Source organism: Mobula birostris, chromosome 16 (genome assembly GCF_030028105.1).
Source record: "Mobula birostris isolate sMobBir1 chromosome 16, sMobBir1.hap1, whole genome shotgun sequence".
Taxonomy (NCBI): domain Eukaryota; kingdom Metazoa; phylum Chordata; class Chondrichthyes; order Myliobatiformes; family Myliobatidae; genus Mobula; species Mobula birostris.
In genome coordinates this window covers 58,871,477-58,893,969 of record NC_092385.1, presented here as the reverse complement: position 1 = coordinate 58,893,969, position 22,493 = coordinate 58,871,477, and the positions used below count along the sequence as shown (strand labels likewise).

Sequence of the window (22,493 nt, the reverse complement as noted above, 5' to 3'; positions counted from 1 at the left end):
GCCAGCTGTGGGGACAGAAAGAATGTGAAAGAGAGAGAGAGAGGGAGGGAGAGGGAGGGGCAGGGCTTGTGAGACCGGGAGAGGGAGAGGGAGAGTGAGAGAGAGACGAAAATAAACAAGAGGCTGAAAGGACGAGAGAGGCAGACGGAATTAGAAGCAAGTTGTGTTTTAGATGAGTTTTGATTCATTGACAAGCCGCCTTACTTCAGCTGCTGTGGGCGTGCGCTCTCTCAGGGTCAGGATCACATTTCACTGCTGTTCCAACTGCAGACCGATTGGGATTTTAAAAACACTAGATCATGTTTTATTAAAATCTAACAATATATTTACTAATTTAAAAACATAAAACCACTGTTAAACGTACGATGACATAAAGATAAATAAATAAGCAACTTTTAATGAAGTTCGCTGTACCAGTTGTTATCAGCCTAGATACGAGCGAGGGTAGCTAACAAGTTGATCTGCGCCTCCATCTTCACACAGTGGACTTAAACTTGGAAGCAGTTAGTAACGTGGATAATGCGGTTTTGCTGTCGGTAATGTTATTTTTTTATTGGCTTATTGTCACGTGCATGGAAACACTGAAAAACTTTTGTTGCATGCCGCCCGATAGGTCATGGCATTCAGAAGTACGCGGAGCTAGTGAAAACAAAAGAGTGCAGAATGTGCCATAGAGTTATAGAGTACTACAGCCCAGAAACAGGCCCTTGGAACCATCGGGATAATGCCAAACAGTTACTCTGCCCATTCCCATCGAACCATATCCCTCCCATCCATGTACTCGTCCAAATTTCTCTTCAATGTTTAAATTGAATCTCCACCACTCCCGCCGGCAATGCATTCCCCACTCACACCATGTTCTAAGTTTCCCCCTCAGGTTCTCTTAAATACTTAATCCTTCACCCTTAACCTATGACCTCTAGTAGTAGCCGCAGCCAACCTCAGTGGGGAAAAAAAACTTGCCTGTATTCACCCAATCTATACCCCCATAATTTTGTATACCTGTATCAAATGTCCTCTCATTTTCCTACGTTCCAGGGAATGAAGTCCGAAACTCTTCAACCTTTCCCTGTAACTCAGGTCTTCACGTCCTGGCAGCATCCTTGGAAATTTTCTCCGTACTCTTTCAGCCAAATTGATATCTTTCCTGTTGATAGGTGACCAGAACTGCACACAGTACCAAACTTACCCTCACCAAGGTCTTATACAACTTAAACATAATATCCCAACTCTTGCCAAAAGCTCTCGTTATGACCCTATCTACCTGTGATGTCACTTTGAAGGAATTATGGATATGTATTCCCCAGATCCCTCTGTTCTATCACACTCCTCAGTGCCCTATCATTTGCACCCTGATTTGTCTTCCCAAAGTGCAACACTTCACACTTGTCTGCATTAAATTCCATCTGCCTTTTTTCAGCCCATTTTTCCAGCTGGCCCAGATCCCTTGCAAGTTTTCATAGCCTTCCTCGCTATCTGCTGTGGCCCCAGTCTTGATGCCATCTTCAAATTTGCTGATCTAGTTTATCTCACTACCATCATCAACTTTCCTGATAACCTCTGTGAAAACCTCTATAGGATTGGTGAGGCATGACCTACCATACACAAAGCCATATTGACTATCTCTAATCAGGCTCTGTCTATCCAAATGTTTATGTATCTGGCCCCTTATTTGCAATAATTTACCCACCCCAGATGTCAAACTCACGGCCTATAATTTCCCATCTTATTCTTAGAGCCTTTTTTTGATCAATGGAAAACCATTAGTGCTCCCCCAGTCCTCTGGCACTTCACCTGAGGCTAAGAACATTTTAAATATCTCTCACAGGGCACCTGCACTTCCTGCTCTGGCCTCCTAAAGGTGTGAGGGGAAGTGGTGTTGCAGTTACAGAGAATGTGTGGTGCTGGTAACCAAAGTACAAGGGGCATGGCAAGTAGATTGGAAGATCTTTAGCGTATGAGAGATCCACTGAATAACAGTGCCCCCGAGTCTGGTGAGACATGCTTTCAGGCTGCCTGATGGGATGGCAGACATCCCACCTCTCCTGGAAGTTCCGGGAGTCTCCTGCAAACTGATGGTTCTACCTCCCTGAAATGAGTTTTTGCAGGGTGAGATGTCTGGGATGGTGGAAAAGAGATCATGGTGGAGTAGGTCTTTGATTATGTTGGCTGCTGCCCCAAGGCAACAGGAAGTGTAGACAGAGTCATTGGAGGGGAGGCTGGTTTTCATAATGGACTGAGCTGTGCTCACAACTCTCTACGGTTTCTTCCTTCTAGGGCAGAGCAGTTGCCATACCAAGCTATGATGCATCTGAATAGGGTGCATAGTTAAAAGTTGGTGAGGGTCATCATGACATGCTGAATTTCCTTAGCCTTCTGAGGAAGCAGAGACATTGGTGTGCTTTACTGCAGTTGGACAAGGATAACCTTTTTGTTAATATTTAGACCAAGGAACTTGTTGGATCCTGATGCTTTTGCGATCCAAAATCTCTTTGGAATTCGAGCATGAGGCATGAAAGGTGTTGCTTACGATTGTTTTATTAAGTGTTACAAGACCAGAAAACAAACAAGAAAGAGGAGAATGAAGAAAAGAACAAAGGAAAAAGCAGTGTGGTCATTTCATATTCAAACTAGCGATAACAAAATTCCAGTGATAACAATAAACATATGAAATAGCCAGGTTCATGACACCTGAAAGTTTCCAGAAAAGTACAGACCCAATTGTAAGGTAATTACTGGAAATTCACTGAACAATTACCTGTGTATTGGTGTTTATAGTTCAAAGTTCAAAGTAAGTTTATTATCAAAGTCACCATATACTACCCTGAGTTAAATTTTCTTGTGGACAATCACAGTAGAACAGAGAAATACAATGGAATCAATGAAAAACTACACACAAAGAATGACAACCAGCCAAAGTGTAAAAGACACACTGCAAATTTCAAAATAAGTAAGTAAGTAACACTGAGAACATGAGTTGTGGCATTCTTGAAAGTGAAGCTGTAAGATGAGTGAAGTTATCTACGCTGGTTCAGGAATCTCATTATATAAAGGTACAAACAAATTAAACTACAAGAAAAATTAACAATCTACACCCCAATCCAACATTCTCGACCATCTCCCTCAGTACGTATGTAATCCACCCTGCTTCCTGAGCTTAATAAGCAGCTCCTTCACTTTACCGATCAACATTATCATTCACACTGTCAAATGCTTGTTTGGAGCTTCTGGAGTGAGACAGAAGTTGAAAATTACAAGTGTGGAGAATAATTAAGATAAATTACAATTAACAATCCTGGTCTTCTGTATTCCCAGCATTTACAACGGTGAGCTTGAGAGGCTCCTTGTGCTGTGTTGGAATTTCTGTAGGGGATTACAGTGAGAGAGACCTCCCATCGGCTGCTGTAGTGTCAAAGAGGGACAGGTTTGGGGGCCAAAAGTACAGGATGAAAATGCACCAGCTGGTTATGGTCCAGAACTCACTGGCAAAGGGAGGCCAGAAAGCAGATCAGAACAACTGAAAGGGAATTGGATGTTCACAAGAGATTCTAGAGAAAGAGGGGACAAATGGGACTGATGGGACTGTACAGATCCAATGGACTGAGTGTCCCCTTTATTGATTCTCCTTAAGTCCAGTAGTATCTCTCCTTGTGTTCGGTGTTCCCTAATACTTCCATTGGCCACTGTAACTCACTAATAATTCCACTGACCACGTAACTTACTAATACTTCCACTGACCACGTAACTCACAAGTAATTCCACTGGCCACTGTAATTCACTAATACTTCCACTGGCCACTGTAATTTACTAATAATTCCACTGACCACTGTAACTCACTAATACTCCCTCTAACCACTGTAACTCAATAATAATTTCACTGACCACATAACTCACCAATACTTCCATTGGCCACTGTAACTCACTAATACTTCCATAGACCTCTGTAACTCACTAATACTTCCACTGACCACTGTAACTCACTAATACTTCCACTAACCACTGTAACTAACTAATAATTTCACTGACCACATAACTCACCAATACTTCCATTGGCCACGTAACTCACTAATACTTCCATAGACCTCTGTAACTCAATAATACTTCCATAGACCTCTGTAACTCAATAATACTTCCACTGACCACTGTAATTCACTGAATAAATGTAGAAAAACAGAACCAGGGTTTTCAGAATCGGGGTTTGTGTGGATAGGAAGGGGAGTGGGGAAAGTGGGAGCCGGGAATGTAGAAATTGGGGGAAGGGAAACACTATCAAGTAAACACAAGTTTTTAAACAGTTCACTCTTTGGCCATTGTAAACATTAAAGCAGATGCTGGCAAACGAGAAAATCTGCAGGTGTTGGAAATCCGAGCAACACACACAAAACGCTGAAGGCCTGGCCGCCTCTATTGAAAAGAGTACAGTCGGCGTGCTCGGATTTCCAACATCTGCAGATTTTCTCTTGTTTGTGATTTGATTACTACACTGTGAAGTCTCTTCCAGGGATGCCTACCCTGAAGAAGTTTAAATCTTCTCTTCGATGGGAGTTAGGGAAACCCTCTCTCATTGCTCCCACTCTGTGATGCCTGCTGCTCTCCAACTCTTCGATCATGTGCTTACCCAGACCCCTACTATTACAGCTCTTTAATTTATCCTTTCCCCTTCAGGTTTCACCTTGTGTTTCTTCCCCCTCCCCCACCACCTTTTAAATCTGCTCCTCAGCTTTGTTTTTTCTCCAGTCCTGCCGAAGGGTTTCGGCCCGAAACATTGACTGTTCTCTTTTTCATAGATGCTACCTAGCCTGCTGAGTTCCTCCAGCTTTTTGTGTGTGTTGAAAGCAGGTGTTGGGTTAGTTGTGGTCTGTGAGCTGGCAGGACAACTGCAGCTGGGGAACTGAGACCAGGAATGGATCAAAATGATTTCAAACATCATGAGGTTAATTATATAGATCCACAAGAAACACCATCTTGCATTTTCAACAGGGAAGATTATTGGCTGCTTATTTGGTAGCAGTCTGAACAAACACTAGGTTATAAATAAATTTTGAAAAGCAAATATTGCAGATGTTCAAAATACTCAGCAGGTCAGACAGCATCTGTGGAGATAGGAACACATTTAATGTTTCAGGTCAGCAGTTTCATCAGAGCTTAGAAATATTAGAAATCAAATTCTACCATTCTAATAAACTCCACCATTTGTATGTTCATCCATAGGTCCAAGAATATCAGTACCTGGTCACTAAGTTTCACTTGCATGAAAGAAATCTCCCAATGAAAAGTTTGTCCATTGCTCTTGTAGAGTTAAAAAGAGAGAACCAAACCAGAGTGTTTGGTTTAGTCACTTCCTTCTAACTCTATGCCAGTCTGGGTAACAATTATGAGAGTTAGACAGAAGTAGCTACAGGGATCTTAACATATCCATGCTTCAGTAAGCAGAGAATACTGAGTAAGCAAAGGAGATTTGCAAGAATGTTTCCAGGACTCAAGGGCCTGAGTTAAAGGGAGAGGTTGGACAGGCTAGGATTTTATTCATAGGAGTGTCGGAACCTGAGTGGTGACCTTATAAAGGTGTTTTAAATCATGAGGGTCATAGATAAAGTGAATGCAGACACGTTTTTTCTCCCTCCCTGGGAAAGGGAATCAAAAACTAGCACATTTCAGGTTTAAAGTGAGAAGGGCAGCCTGTGGTGGGTATGTGGAACAAGCTGCCACGGGAGGTGGTAAAGGTAAATATAATTAACATGTTTAAAAAACACTTGGGCAGGTACGTGGATAGTAAAGGTTTCGAGGAATATGGGCCACAACACGGCGGCTGGGACTAACTTGGTTGGCATGGACCATTTGGGCCAATCGACCTGTCTCCATGTTGTATAAACTATGACTCTATCTGGTATTTAGGAAGGCCAGCAAAATGAAAAAGGAACTATATGGGTGTTACAGGAGGGGTGGGGATGGGGGAGTAAGGTGGGGCACAGATGTGGTTTGTATCACCCTGATAATACAAGGCAGCAGGAAGAGAGCAGAGGAGAATGATCTTGGCTCAGGGAATTGGAAGAAGTTCCTCAGTCCCTGCTAGAGGCAGAATCAATCATGAAATAAGGAAAAAAAACTTCTCAAAATGTTAATTAGTTGACCGCGGGAGACTTTAAAAGAATGATTTTCAAGGGCTGTACATCATGGAGACAACTACGACGGTCAGGTCTTAAGAAAGAGAAAAAGGGTGATCACCTCTGACAGGGTGAGGCTGCGGTTGCTGAGGTTATTCTGCTGTGACAAGGCTGTCTGGTTACTGGGTTAATAAGAGCAGGTCAGAGCAGTTGTTGGAACCTGAAACCAAAAGTAGTATATTGGAAATGCCCATCAAACCGGGCAGCGTCTGTCGAGAGAGAAAGTTGAATTACTGGTCCAGGTGAATAACCCACTGAGGATTTTCAGCTGCCTTCTTTTTCTTTCAGGTTCGGGAACAGCTTTGGGCTGCATTTCACTGCTTCAACATGTTCCTCTGACTGATATATCTTTCTAATTGCTCCCATTTTTCTGTTAAGCAAACAGTTCTGAGGTTGGTGGAATTGCGGATAGTGTGGAGAGTTGTGATAACATTGATAGGATGCTGAACTGGGCTGAGTAATAGCAGATGGAGTTCAACCCGGAAAAATATGAAGTAATTCACCCTGGAAGGTTGAATTTGAAGACAGAATGCAAGGTTAGTGGCAGGATTCTTGGCACGGTGGAGGAATGGAGGGACCTTGGGGTTTATGTCTATGCAAGTTGATAGGGCTTTTAAGATGTTATGGCGTGTTGGCCTTCATTAGTCAGCAAATTGAACTCAGGAGCCGCAAGGCAATGCTGCAGCTCTATAAAACCCTGGTTAGACCACACTTGGAATATTGTGTTCAGTTCTGGCTGCCTCATTATAGGAAGGATGTGGAAGCTTTAGAGAGAGCAGAAGAAATATACCAGGATGCTGCCTGGGCTAGAGGGCATGTCTTATCAAGATAGGTTGAGCAAGCTAGAGCTTTCCCCTTTGGAGCAGAGGAGGTGAGAGGTGACTTGATGGACTGTACAAGATAATAAGGGTGGTTAGCCAGAGACTTTTTCCCTGGATAGAAATGTCCACTACGAAGGGGCATAACTTTAAGGTGATTAGTGCAAACTATAGGAGAGATGTCAGAGGTAACTTCTTTACACTGCACCAACAATGGTGGTAGAGGCAGATATATTAGGGGTGTTGAAGAAACTCTTAAATAGGCACATGAATGATGGAAAAATGGAGGGTAATGTAGGAGGGAAAGGTTAGATTAGGGGTTCCCAACCTTTTTTATGCCATAGACCAATACCATTAACAGAGGGGTCTGTGGACTCCAGGTTGGGAACTCCTGGCTTAGATTGATCTTAGAATAGGTTAAAAGGTCAGCACCACACTATAAACCCCAGCTTTGCCCCACCCGCGACATTCCCTTTGCCCTGTCCACCCTCCACCCATCTTTCCCGCAACTTAGAACTAGCTTATTTCTTCTCTTTCCCACTTCTAATGAGGGCTGTGGACCTGAGACATTAATACCGTTTCTCTCTCCACAGTTACTGCCCAACCTGCTGAGTATCCCTGGACTTTGATGCTTTCAGCTCAGTTTTGCAGTGTTTTGATTTTCAACGTGGGTTCAAATTATCTTAGGTTTTGTCTTGGTTGCAAAGAGTGGATTTTTGCAAGGATTCTCAAGTGGAAATTTGAGGGAAATAACAAGCGAGCAGAAACTAGTGCTGCAAACTTGAATAAGGATTTATTCTAAAATTTATGAAGGGCAGATTGGCTGGTAAAATGGAGGATTAGAATGAGGGGTCTCCCAATAGAATATGGAACAGTTCAGTATAGTCACTCAGTGCAGGTACAGGTCTATTGTGTGAACCAAGACAGGAGTTTCCCCCCCCCCCCCCGGGGTCCTTGGAGATCTCTGTTCATGGTGGGGATCCATGGCATAAAGAAGGTTGGAAACCCCTGGACCAAGATGTCTACCTCAGCTAGTATCACTTGCCTGTGTTTTGACCCATACCCTCTAAACCTTTCCTATCCATGTCCCTGTCCAAGTGTCTATTAAATAATGCATTTGCATTTGTCCTTTCCACAGGCAGCTTGTTCTATACATCACAACCCCTGTGTGGATTTTCCCCCCAGATCCCTTTCAAATCCCATGTCCTCTCGTTCCTGATTAAAGGAATGTCTCAAAATTTTCAACAAGCATGCATTCATTGAGAAATAAAATGTTACAGTAGTTAAGGAAGCAAATAGTAGTGTTAGGTTTCCTTCAGATATTCTGGCTTCCTCCCACATCCCAAAGGCACAGGGTTGGTAGGTTAATTAGTCTTTGTAAATTATCCCAAGAGTGTAGGTGAGAGGTAGAATCTCAGGAATGTGGCGAAAATAAAGTGGGAAAAGATAAGAGTAGTGTGAACAGGGGTAGTTGGTGGTTGGCAAGGCCTGGTGGGCTGAAGGGCTTGTTTGAGTGCTGCGACTTAGTACCTCATAATAGAAGGCTATATGAATAATTACCTCAGACTGTACAGGAACCTCTTTTTTTGTTACAAAGTGAACAAAAAAAACAATACAGAAGTTCAACAGTTTTGGCATAAACAAACTCCAGATGCTTAAACACTGTGGACCCAATATTTGTTTACATGTCTCATGGGCCATTCGAGGGTATTAATTCAGCTCCTCCCACTTGCCATTGCCTACCATGTAATAAAACATAGAACATTACAGCACACAGTACAGCCCTTCAGCCGACCTTTGAAACTACTCTAAGATCCCTCCTCCATAGCCCTCCATTTTTCTTTCATCCATTTGCAATAGTTTCTTATATGTCCTTAATATTAGAGTCTTTATATAAATTGCCTTTCATAACAAAATTTCGGAAAGTCTGGTGATTTCAGGAACACATCAATTTCATAATATGAGGTCTTACTGTACCAACAAAAACAGATTTTCAAAAGGTAGAGAGCAAATTCACAAGAAACATAACATTAGTTGTAGAAGTTCGTGTACCAGTACAACAAGGAGGGGCGTATAGTTTCAGGAATAAATATGGATTTTGTATAGACCATGACAGAATGAGAGGAACAATTAAAATGGAAATTAAAGAAACACTTGCAGCTGTAAACATTTATCGTGTGGCTGTCTTCACCACAAAAGATTCTATAAATGTGGCAAAAGTGTATTATGATTTTCTCAGAGTCTACAATCTCAATGATAAGTCCCAACATTTAACTGATAACAGGTATCAAACCAACTGGTCTTTCAATCCAGTTTTTTTACTTGTCCTCCATTCCTACATAACAGTGACACATTTGCTAACTCCCTATCTTCCAGGACTGTTCCAGACATGCAACTACAACGACATTCAACAATGATAAAGAATAAAGAATTATGTAAAAATAAACTTAGAAGTTAAAGTGCATATTTAGAATATAAACATACAAGGATAAATACATAAATACCAGCATGTATTTACAATGTAAACAACATTATAATAAGTAGTTCAAAGTGTTTGCTGTACAGTGCAGGGATGGGGTAATAGTAGGTTGGTGGGGCTAACTGGAATAGTTTGTCAGATTAACTGCATCAGGGAAGAAACTTTTCAGAGGTTTTTGTTTTAATAGCTCTATAGCACTTTCAAGAAGGGAGCTTTTGGAAAAGGCTGTTTGCTGGGTGGGTAGTGTCTGAAATGCTTTTTCTTGCCCTGGACATGTACCACCCCCGCAGTGGTGGTAGACTGCAGCAGTGACCTTTTCTGCTGACCTGATAGTTCATTGTAGTTTTTGTACACTGTGAGAGGATGCTGTGCCAAACCGGACAGTAATGGCTGATGTGAGGATGCTGCCTATGATGGCAGTCTAGAATCGCACCGGTGTGTTCTGCGGACTACGAAATTTATACCAACTGCTGCAAGAAGTACGTCCTCTTTTTGTTAATGAAGGAGACGTGGTTCTCCCACATGAAATCCTGCAGAATATTGCTGCCTAGGAATCTGAATGTTGAAATAGTGCTAACTGTAGAGTCATGGTGATGTGATGGAGAGAAGACACGTTTCTCCTGAAGTCAATATGCAGACAGTATCCCTGTAAACCTCTTCTGCACCCTCTCCAAATCTTCCACATCCTTCCTACTATAAGGTGACCAGATGCAGTGGAAACTTACATGAGAGTGGTTTTTAAAAGGCTGTTAGACATATGGCTATGTAGGGAATAGAAGGTTACAGATTATGTACAGGCATCAGAGATTAGTTTAATTTGGCATCATGTTTGGTGCAGCCATTGTGGGCTAAGGGGCCTGTGCTGTACTGTTCAGTTCAGATGCTAATTCATCAACAGCAAAGAGTAAACCATCAATTTGCGATTGGCACTGAACCATGCAGACCAGGCCAAACCTCAGGATGCAGGAGTCGTGTGAACTTTGCAGCGTTTGTGACTCTCTCCAGTAAAACCATGAGAAAGTTAGCCCTAGTCTGGGTGGGGGAACGGGAGAGTCGGGGTGAGATCAAAACTGTAGATGATACTGTAGGTATGGTCTCATCAAGACTCCATACAGTGGTGGTGAGGGGACATGTGAGAGGGGCTGACAGGCATTGTTGGCATTGCTTCAACAACTGGCAGACTCTGTGGGCTAAATAGCCACCCTATTGATGTCTTTCCTATAGGTAGGTGACCAGAATTGTACACAATAAATATGTAGGGGAACACTCTGCATCTAGTTATCATAATGCCATTGGTTTCAAAGTAATTATGGAAAAGGATAGGTTTGGTCCTTGGGTTGAGATTCTAAAATGAGAAAAGGATCTGGCAGGTGTGGATTGGTACAGACTGTTCTCTGGCAAATGTGGACTAGATAAATGGGAAGCTTTCAAAAGTGAACTTTGAGAGTACAAAGCTTGTATGTGCCTGTCGGAGGAAAAGGCAACCATAAATGATTTAGGAAACCTTGGTTTTTGAGGATTGAAAAAAAGGAGATGCATAGCACAAATAGGAAGGTAGGAACAAATGAGGTACTAATGGAATACAAGAAATGCAAGAGAACACTTAAGAAAGAAATCAGGAGGGCCAAATTAAGAAGGTATGAAGTTGGTCTAGCAGACAAGGTGAAGGAGAATCCTATGAAATTCTACCAATATGTTAAGATCAAAAGGATTGCAATGGACAATATTGGTCCTCTGGAAGATCAGGATGGTAATCCGTGTGCAGAGCCAAAAGAGATGGGGCATATCATAAATGGAGTTTTTTCCTTTTTTTTGCATGTACTTACTCGGGAGGGTGACGGGATGGAGGTATGTCTCTACCAATGGAAGTATGAGGCGCTCTTTCCCTCCACGAGCCTGCAGGTCACCCTTGGGCAAGGTGTAGCATCTGCACAGCCCCCCAATCAGGGTCACGTGAAACCATGGGAGCAGGTGGTGGAAGGCCATATAAGCAGCTGGTGCATATTATAAGTCCTGGTTACACGATCACTGACACCAGATGGACAGTCTCTGAAGAGTATTGATAATGGCTGGGATTTGGGATGGTCTCGCTTTTCATTCTTCCTTTCAAGCCAAGGCCAGAGGTACTTTGATTTTGATTGACAATTCAGTTGCCTTTGTTCAACATGATGTAATGTCTGACCCCAATGGGCGGTTCGTTATAGTCTCAGGGAAATTAGATAACACACAGACTAGAAGGGCCGTATGGCCTGTTTTCTGTGCTGTAGTGTTCTACGGTTCTATGCTCCGAATATAGATGATCCTAGCTTTTTTGAATGTTCTTTTTCTTTTTTACCAGACTTAAATTTGTATTCCTTAATCTTGGGAGGTGATTTTAATTGTTGTCTTGAGCCTGTTTTGGACCGTTCATCTTCAAAACGATTGAATATTAGTATATATGCCTCCTATATCCAATCTTTTCGAATGAAATGTGCCATTATTGATGTTTGGCATTTTTTATACCCAACAAGTAGAGAATATTCCTTTTTTCCTCATGCTCATCATACCCATTCCAGGATTGATTTTTTTTGTCGATAATCATTTGATACCCTCTGTTCGATCCTGTGAATATAAAGAAATTGCTGTTTCAGATCATGCCCCCGTCTTTTTATCTTTAAATCTTCAAGGTGTTTCTTGATCGAACAGATTTTGGCATTTTAATCCAATTTTACTATCAGATAAGAGTTTTAAAAATTTTTTAGAGAGTCAAGTTACTTTTTTCTTTGAAGAGGATACACTAGATGGCACTTCTAGCCTTATTATTTGGGATGCTTTCAGGGCTTATATTAGAGGCCAAATTATTTCCTATACAGCAAGTATTAAGAAAAAAGCAAATAAGGAGAGAACTGATTTAGCCAATCAGCTGAAACATTTAGATCAAAAATATGCTTCTGATCAGGATCCCGTCTTACATAAAAGACGTGTTGAAGTTAAAACTAAATATGATCTGTTCTTAACTTACCCTGTTGAAACTCAACTTTTAAAAGATAAAAATCAATTTTATGTTCATGGTGATAAAACTTTTGGCTAATCAACTTAAAACATTAATAGTTAAACATTAAATTAAGGAAATCTCCAAAACAAATGGTGATATAACTTCTGATCAATTAGAAATAAACGATACTTTTAGAGAATTTTACTCTAAACTGTATAGCTCCGATTTCCCTAAAGCCAATTTTGCTATGAATAATTTTCTAGATCGTTTAAACATTCCCTCACTTTCTGAGGTTAATCGAAAATGGTTAGATCAACCTTTTTTCCTGAGGAAATTGCCCGGGTTATCCATTCTCTGAGTTCGGGGAAGGCTCCCGGTCATGATGGATTTTCTGGAGAGTTCTATAAGGCTTTTGCTCCTTTGCTTATTCCTCACTTACTTTCTGTCCTTTCTGACTCTTTCAAATTAGGCAGGTTGCCGCAATCTTTTTATGACGCCTCTATTTCACTTATTCTCAAAAAGAATAAAGATCCAACTGATTGCTCTTCCTACAGACCTATTTCTTTACTTAATGTTGATGCTAAAATTTTATCTAAACTTTTGGCTCATAGGATGGAAAACGTTCTGACTTCTATTATCTATGATGACCAGACTGGATTTATTAAAAACCTTTATTCTTATTTTAACATTCATCGTTTACTGAATGTTATTTATTCTCCCTCTAAAGAAACTTTGGAATGCGTGATTTCTTTAGATGCTGAGAAAGCCTTTGACTGGGTTGACTGGAATTATTTATTTAAAATAGAAAAATTTAACTTTGGGTCCAATTTTACTCAATGGATTAAATTACTTTATTTATCTCCCACTGCACAGGTTCTTACTAACTCTCAGAGTTCTAAACCATTTAGTCTCCAATGTGGAACCAGATAAGGATGTCCTTTGAGTCCTTTGCTTTTTGGTTTGGCCTTAGAGACTTTAGCCATCACATTTCGTGAATCCGTTGACACCTCGGGTATTTTAAGAAGGGGTATCGCTCATAAGTTGTCGCTTTATGCTGATGACCTTTTGCTCTACATCTCTAATGTGGAGTCCTCTCCACCCTCAGTACTTTCTTTACTTTTTGGATTTAGTCGGTTCTCAGAATATAAACTTAAACTTCATAAGAGTAAACTTTTTCCTTTGAATAATTTGGTATCAGTCAACTCTGACCTTCCTTTAAAATTGTAAGAAATCAATTTACTTATTTGGGTATAACTATTACTAGGAATTATAAATTTCTTTTTAAAGAAAACTTTATCACTCTTTTGGAGTATGTAAGAAGATACTATCAAATTGGTCTCCCCTTTCATTATCGCTGATTGGATGTATCAATTCTATTAAAATGAACATTTTGCCTAAATTTTTATATTTATTTCAAGCCTTACCTGTTTTTATTCCTAAATCCTTTTTTGACTCTTTAGACTGGATTATATCTTCTTACTTATGGAAGAATAAAACCCCCCGATTAAACAAAGTTCATCTTCAGAAAACTGAAAAGAATGGGGGATTAGCCCTACCCAATTTTAGGTTTTACTACTGGGCAGTCAATATACGCTACCTTACGTTTTGGTTATATTATATTAATTGTGAAGACTGTCTGGTTTGGGTTTCTTCGGAAGTTAATCCTGTTAATAAATTTTCTATAATTTCTCTTCTTGGTTCTTCAATTCCTCTATCCTTAAGTAATTTGACTGATAATTATGTAGTTAAACATTCTTTGAGGATTTGGTTACAATTTAGAAAATTCTTTGGGTTATTTGGTTTTTCACTCTCTTGTCCCATTTTTTTCTAATAATTTTTTTAAACTTTCCTTGACTGATGTAGTTTTTAAAGAGTGGAATAGACTAGGTATTAAATGTTTTCAGGATCTGTTTGTTGGAGATAGTCTTTCCTCATTTGATCAACTATCTATTAAATGTAATCTTCGTAAAGCTCACTTTTTTAGGTATTTACAAATTAGAGACTTTTTGCGTTCTCAACTTCATACATTTCCTAAATTTCCAGATAAGAATTTAATTGATACAATTTTTACTCTGAAACCTTTTCATAATGGATTTATTTCTAATATTTATAGTATGCTGTTGGCAATGAGAAACATTCCATTAGACAAAATTAAAAACCTCTGGGAACAAGACCTACAGATTTTAATTGATGAGGATACTTGGAATGAAATTTTTAAACTTGTTCACACCTCTTCGCAATGTGTGCGTCACTCTCTTGTACAATTTAAAGTGGTTCATAGAGCCTACATGACTAAAGATAAGCTCTCTCGTTTTTACTCAGATTTTTCTCCATACTGTATTAGGTGTAATGTCGAAGAGGCATCTCTAATTCATATGTTTTGGTCCTGCCCGCAGCTTGATAAATTTTGGAAAGAAGTATTTCAAACTTTCTCGGAGCTTTTTAAAGTAAACTTTAAACCCAATCCTCTGACTGCCTTGTTTGGCATTGTTGGAGGAAATGATTTTACTCTTAAGCCGAATGATGTGCAGATTTTGACTTTTATTTCTCTTTTAGCCAGAAGAGTTTTGTTGTTTAAATGGAAAGATGCCGCTCCGCCTTCTCATGCCCATTGGTTGATTGATGTTATGTCATGTTTAAATCTAGAGAAGATTAGGTGTTCTATTTCTATACCTAGACAAGATTTTTTCACATTATGGGGACCTTTTTGGAACTACTTTCACAATCTTCGACTTGCTCAGCAATGATGATGCCTATTATATGTTTGAATTTACGACTATATGTCTAAGATTTTTTTTCCTTTTCTTTTGACCAAACAGCTGTTTTTTCTTTCTCTTTTTTTGTTATGGCGTTTTGATTTTGCTTTAGATTAGAATAAAATATACCTTTTCAATATTATGGTTAATTTACTATACATAGATATGGGGCATTTCAACCTTTTTTCTGTTACCATAATATCATAATGTATTTTGTATTCATCTATGCAAGTAATTAATAAAAATATTGAAAAAGAAAGATAATGGCTGGGGTCACCCATCTAGTAAAGACACAGCCCGGACCAGGATTGCTCACGCCATACGACACAGCACATGATGATGATGATGATTTACTCGGGAGACGGACACAGAGTCTGTAGAAGTGAGGCAAAACAGCAGCGAGGTCATTACAGAGGAGGAGGTGTTTGCTGTCTGGAGGCAAATTAGGATGGATAAATCCCTTGGACCCTGTGAGAGGCTCATGCAGAAATTGCAGGAGCCCTAGCAGGGATATTTAAATCAACTATAGCAACAAGTGAGGTGCCGGAGGATTGGAGGATATCCAATCTTGTTCCACTGTTATTGAAAGGCTCTGAAAATAAACCAGGGAATTATAGGCTGGTGAGCCTGATATCAGTAGTGGGAAAGTTAATGGAAGGTATTCTAAGAGACTGGATATATATGAGTATTTGGATAGACAGGGATTGTCAACATGAGTTGTGCGTAATAGGTCATGTCTAACGAATCTTATGGAGTTTTTCGAGGATGTTACTAAGAAAAATGATGAAGGCAAGGCAGCAGATGCTATTTACATGGACTTCAGTAAAGCATTTAACAAGCTCCCACGTGGTGGGTTGGTCAAGAAGATTCAGTTGCCTGACATTCAAGATGAGATAGTAAATTGGGTTAGAAATGGACTTTGCTGGAAAAACCAGAGAGCGATAGTAGATGGCTGCCTCTCTGACTGAAGGTCTGTGACTAGTAGAGTGCGGCAGGGATCGATGCTGGGTCCACTGTTGTTTGTCATTTATATCAACGATCTGAATGATAATGTGGTTAACTGGATCAGCAAATTTGCAGATGACACCAAGATTGGGAGTGCAGTGGACAGTGAAGAAGACTATCAGATCTTGCAGAGGGATCGGCACAGGCTGGAAAAATGGGCTAGAAAATGGAAGATGGAATTTAATGCAGACAAGTATGACGTGCAGCACTTTGGATGAACCAACCAGAGTAGGTCTTACACAGTGAGAGGTCGGGCACACAGGAGTGCAGAAGAGCAAAGGGATCTGTGAATACAGGTCCATAATCCATTGAAAGCGGCATCATAGGTAGATAGGGTCGTAAAGAGAGCTTTTGGCACATTTGCCTTCTTAGATCAAAGTATTGAGAACAGGAGTTGTGATGTTATGTTGAAGTTGTATAAGACGTTGGTGAAGCCTAATTTGGAGAACTGTGTGCAGTTTTGGCCACCTACCTACAGGAAAGATGTAAATAAGGTTGAAAGAAAACAGAGAAAATTTACAAGAATGTTGCTGGGACTGGAGGAAAGGTTGAATAGGTTAGAACTTTATTTCCTAGAACATAGACATTTGAGGGGATATTTAATAGAGGTATATAAAATTATGAGGGGTATAGATAAGGTAAATAAAGTAAATAAGTTTATAAAGTAAAGTATAAATGCAAGCAGCCTTTTTCTACTGAAGTTGGGTGAGACTACAGCTAGAGGTGATGGCTTAAGGGTGAAAGGTGAAATGTTTAAGGGGGACATGGGGGGAAACTTCTTCACTCAGAGGGCCATGAGAGTGTGGAACAAGCTGCCAGAGCAAGTGGCGGATGTGATTTTGATTTCAACATTTAAGAGAAGTTTGGATGGGAGGAGTATGGAGGGATATGGTTCCTGTGCCAGTTGATGGGGCTGGGCAATTTAAATAGTTTGGCATGGACTAGATGGGCAGAAAGGCCTGTTTCTGTGCTGCACTTTTCTATGACTCTATCACTCCAAATTAGGACTCACCAATGTCTTGTACAACTTTTAACATAACATCCCAACTCCTGTACTCAACTTATAAAGGCCAATATGCCAAAAGCTCCCTTTACGACCCTATCTACCTATGACACTACTTTCCAGGAAATTATGGGTCTGTTCCCAGCTCCTTCTGTTGTACTGCACTCCTCACTGCCCTACCACGTCTTTGCCTCTTGGAAGAAAATATGAAATAGTGTTTGGGTCCTCAGGAAGTGATTGTCTCTGCTGTTGAAGATAGGAAAACCTTAGTTCTACTGACTGCCATCTGACACTGGCTGAAGCCTCAGGGCCCCTCTGGGAAGGTAGGAGATCACCATCCAGGTGCTCCCCCTCAAGGGGAAGGAGATGTCACCTCTTCTAGTCAAGAAGAGAGCTCAGTGGCCTCACCACTGATGAGCCCCAAACTGTGAGGAGTGGAGGTACACTCCACCATCCCCACTACTGGCTCCCAGTCCAAACCTGAAGATAAAAGTTTCATGGACACTGGGGCCTTTGCTCCATGGGCCGAGAGAAGCAGGAATGGATCCTTAATGCCCTGGCCTCAGAGTGAGCAGATCACATTGACCTTTTACGATGAGTATGTTTAAATTCAAGTTTAGCATTTAATTGTCATTCAACCATACATGAATATCCATGATACAGCCAAATGAAACAGTGTTACTCCAGGATCAAGGTGTAAAATACAGTACTAACATTCACACACAGCACAAGGCACATATAAAATAGCAAAATACAGTCACACAAAAAATATATAGTTCAAGACCCTGAGTCCATGAACATTGCAGAAAACTGCAGTTGAACACAATACAGCCTGTCTTCTGCTGAGCGAACACTGGGGGGCAGCACTGACTCCAGTTTTTTTGCCGCACCACACTGCCTCTGGCAGAGCACACCAACTCCGATGCTCCTCTCCTGGGCAGCTGTAAACTGGTGACACCGCGGCTTGAGGCCCGGTCCTCGCTACGACTGAGGCCACACTACTCCCCTGCCATCCGCCAATAAATCAGTCAATCAGACTTGCAGCATTCCACATTAACAATGTCCGACAGGGTCTTGTGATCACGAGAAAAGCAACAAGGGCGATCACTTTCTGTTACGCTGCACAGCGTCTTCACGTACCGACTCCTCCGGCGCCTCTCTGGCGTAGGCAGCAACACAATCCGCACCGAGTCCAGCTCCTGTTTCGCTGCCTACGAGCAACTCGCTGACCTGCTACACTAATTTAAGTTCTTCATGTCCAGCAGGAGCTTGCGATTGTAAAGTATACATTTAAAAAGGAGAATAACACCTTCGGTTGACCCCATAGAAACCACTGCAACATGTGAACACACTGCTGGATGGGCCTGATGGAGCTTTGTTCCCAGAAGGTCATTGACCCCTGGCCAGGTCCCTCTCCGTCTCTTTATTTTATATTTTAATTTATTTTACTTAGAGATACGCCACAGTAACAGGCCCATCTGACCCATGTGACCTGTGCGTCTTGGGAACATGGGAGGAACTGGAGCACCCGGAGGAATCTCACGCGGTCATGGGGAGAGCGTACAAACAGCGGTGGGAATTGAGCCCGGGTCGCTGGCACTATAGCGGTGTTATGCTTCCCCCTGTGTTATCATTTCGCCCCTTCCTTCATCCTGCGCTGGTGAAGAGGTTGTGGCTGTGGACCCAAGTTACTTCTCGGGTTCCCCTGAAACATTTCTCCTTTCACCCTTAACCCACAACATCTAGTTCTAGTCTCACCCAACCTCAGTGGAAAATGCCCGCTTGCATTTACCCTCATAATTCTGTATGCCACTTTCAAATCTCCCCTCATTTTCTTATGCTCCGGGAGTGAAGTCCTAACCTATTCAACCTTTCCTTATAACTCAGGTCCTCAAGTCCCAGCAACACCCTTGTAAATGTTCCCTGTACTCTTTCAATCTTCATTGATATCTTCCATATAAGTAGGTGACCAAAACTGCACACAATACTCCAGATTCGGCCCCACCAATGTCTTATACTCTTTTCTATTTCCAGTTGTAATTTGTAGTCCACATCCCTGCAGCTGTTTGGAGGCCTATAAATAACTGCCATCAGGGTCCTTTTACCCCACAGGGATCAGTGTTGGGGCCGCTTCTTTTTACATTGTACATCAACGATTTAGATTATGGAATAGATGGCTTTGTGGCTAAGTTTGCTGACGATACGAAGATAGGTGGAGGGGCCGGTAGTGCTGAGGAAATGGAGAGTCTGAAGAGAGACTTGGATAGATTGGAAGAATGGGCAAAGAAGTGGCAAATGAAGTACAACGTTGGAAAGTGTATGGTTATACACTTTGGCAGAAAAAATAAACGGGCAGAATATTATTTAAATGAGGAAAGAATTCAAAGTTCTGAGATGCAACGGGACTTGGGAGTCGACGTACAGGATACCCTTAAGGTTAACCTCCAGGTTGAGTCAGTAGTGAAGAAGGCAAATGCAATGTTGGCATTCATTTCTAGAGAAATAGAGTATAGGAGCAGGGATGTGATGTTGAGGCTCTATAAGGCGCTGGTGAGACCTCACTTGGAGTACTGTGGGCAGTTTTGGTCTCCTTATTTAAGAAAGGATGTGCTGACGTTGGAGAGGGTACAGAGAAGATTCACTAGAATAATTCCGGGAATGAGAGGGTTAACATATGAGGAACATTTGTCCGCTCTTGGACTGTATTCCTTGGAGTTTAGAAGAATGAGGGGAGACCTCATAGAAACATTTCGAATGTTAAAAGGCATGGACAGAGTGGATGTGGCAAAGTTGTTTCCCATGATGGGGCAGTCTAGTACGAGAGGGCATGACTTAAGGATTGAAGGGCGCCCATTCAGAACAGAAATGCGAAGAAATTTTTTTAGTCAGAGGGTGGTGAATCTATGGAATTTGTTGCCACGGGCAGCAGTGGAGGCCAAGTCATTTTGTGTATTTAAGGCAGAGATTGATAGGTATCTGAGTAGCCAGGGCATCAAAGGTTATGGTGAGAAGACAGGGGAGTGGGACTAAATAGGACAAAATGGATCAGCTCATGATAAAATGGCGGAGCAGACTCGATGGGCCGAATGGCCTACTTCTGCTCCTTTGTCTTATGGTCTTATGGTCTTGTACAACTTCAACAGAACATCCCAACTCCTGTACTCAGTACTTGGATACATGAAGTTGTTATGGCCATGACATCCTTCTAACTCTCACCGTTTTCTGCAGATGGACCAGAGGATCTGGAGGATGAGGAGGGCCCCACCGCACCCCCGATTGAAATGCTGGACCAGGTGACAGGCTATGAGGGGACAGTCGCTGGCGGTGGTAGGTATGGTGTAAAACCTCCACACGCGCACACGCACACACGCACACGCGCGCACACGCGCACACACACACACGCACACACACGCACACACGCACACACACACACGCACGCACGCGCGCGCACACACACACACACACACACACATACACACACACACACACACACACACATTGAGGTGTGATTACTTTTGTCCTGGGCCTGTCACTCATTCTAAGCTGGAGATCGATCCATTACTGCTCCTGAGTAAAAGTTACTTTAGAAAGATAAAGCACTGATTTAACTGAAAGCAGATGCCCATATGAGCTGTGTGAGTAAAACCTCTGGCTGCCCTGTCTGATGTCGGCGGAGTTCCCAGTTCCAAGTCACTGTCCCATGAGTTGCACTGGAGGTTCTAGGGATGGCCAGTGATGCCCCTCGTAGTCTGAGCTCACTGGTGCCCTATTGACAAGCAGTGTGCAATTTTTTAAATTTATTGTGATCATGGTGTATCTAGCAATGTCAGCACTTACCGCCAACTCCTAAGTGTCCTTGAGAAGGCGGGAGTGAACCACTCCTCGAATTGTAGCTGTTCTTCTGGCGAAGTCCCTCCCACAGCGCTGCTGGGCAGGGATGTCCAGCAGTGATGAAGTACTTGTGATTTACTCAGTGACCATTTTATTAGGTACACCTATACACCTGCTCATTAATGCAAATATCTAATCATTTGGCAGCAACCTAACGCATAAAAGTATGTAGACATGGTCAAGAGGTTCATCTGCTGTGCAGATCAAATATCAGAATGGGGAAGAAATATGATTTAAGTGACTTTGACAGTGGAATGATTGTTGATGCTAGATGGGGTGGTTTGAGTATCTCAAGAACTGCTGATCCCTTGTTCACACACAACAGTCTCTAGAACTTACAGAGAATGGTACAAAAAAAACCTTCCACAGTGGGTGAAAACCCCTTGTTAATGAGAGAGGTCAGAGGAGAATGGACAGACGGCAACAGTAACTCAAATGACTATGTGTTACATCAGTGGTGTGCAGAAGAGCATTTCTGAATGCACAACACACGGATCTTTGAAGTGGACATCTGCAGTAGCAGAAGATCATGAACATACACACAAGGTTCACTTTATTAGCTTTAGGAATTTCCTAATAAAGTGGCCACAGTCAGGATGGTGTGTGACACCACAGGGAATCTGCAGGTGCTGGTGTTCCCCTGCCCTTGTCCTGCTGGTAGTAGAGGTGGGGGCTTTGGGAGGCTCTCCAGAGTAGCCTAGGGTTAGTAACCGAGGCATGCTTTAGAGCTGGGACCACATGTCGTCCATAAACCAGTCTCAGTTACAGAGCTCTAGGTATGGAAACTCCCGTAGTGCCCCAGACAACTCAACACTAGTCGACTTCTGATTTGGAGTCTGTCCTATCATTTTAACTCCATCAGTTAGGATTTGTTGCTAATTGAGACTTCTGTGACTCAAATCATCTCATTCCAGATGGAAACTACATTTGTCCACCAACCAACCCGTCGGACAAGAGGGAGCGACCACAGCCCCAGCTGGAGTGGAGGTATGGGATCTTGTTAAAGGCCATGAGTTGCCACCTCTCAGTTACTGGCGGGAGATGTAAATATTAGTCATGTATACATTGAAGCATACAGTGACATGCATCTTCTGCCTCAAATCAGATCAGCAAGGAATGTGATTGGTAGCCCACAAGTGTTGCCACATGCCCAGCAGCAACGTAGCAGGCCCATAACCGACTAACCCTGACTCTACATCTTTGGAGTGTGGGAGGGAACTGGAGTGCCCAGGGGAACCCCACGCAGTCATAGGGGGAGATATAGACAGCAGCGAGAATTGAATCCCGACCAATGATCGCTGGTGCTGTAAAGCGATTGTGTTAAAGGCTACGCTACTCTGCCACCCAGTTCCGTTCAGTTTGAAACCATCACCCATGTCCATAAGACATGGGAGCAGAATTGG

General features: G+C 42.0%; 1 protein-coding gene across 2 annotated transcripts in view; it reads left to right on the top strand.

Annotated features, from left to right (window-relative positions):
• LOC140211167 (protein SSUH2 homolog) overlaps positions 1-22,493 on the top strand; it is a 76,812-nt gene that overhangs the window by 649 nt on the left and 53,670 nt on the right. Inside the window, exons 2-4 of one of the 2 annotated variants that reach the window (XM_072280712.1) lie at positions 6,543-11,584; positions 20,428-20,526; positions 22,005-22,077. In XM_072280712.1, coding sequence (XP_072136813.1) covers positions 11,527-11,584; positions 20,428-20,526; positions 22,005-22,077 — 230 coding nt within the window. In that variant the 5' untranslated portion in view covers positions 6,543-11,526. The remainder of the gene's footprint in view (positions 1-6,542; positions 11,585-20,427; positions 20,527-22,004; positions 22,078-22,493) is intronic. The other variant, XM_072280713.1, reaches the window with a different exon arrangement.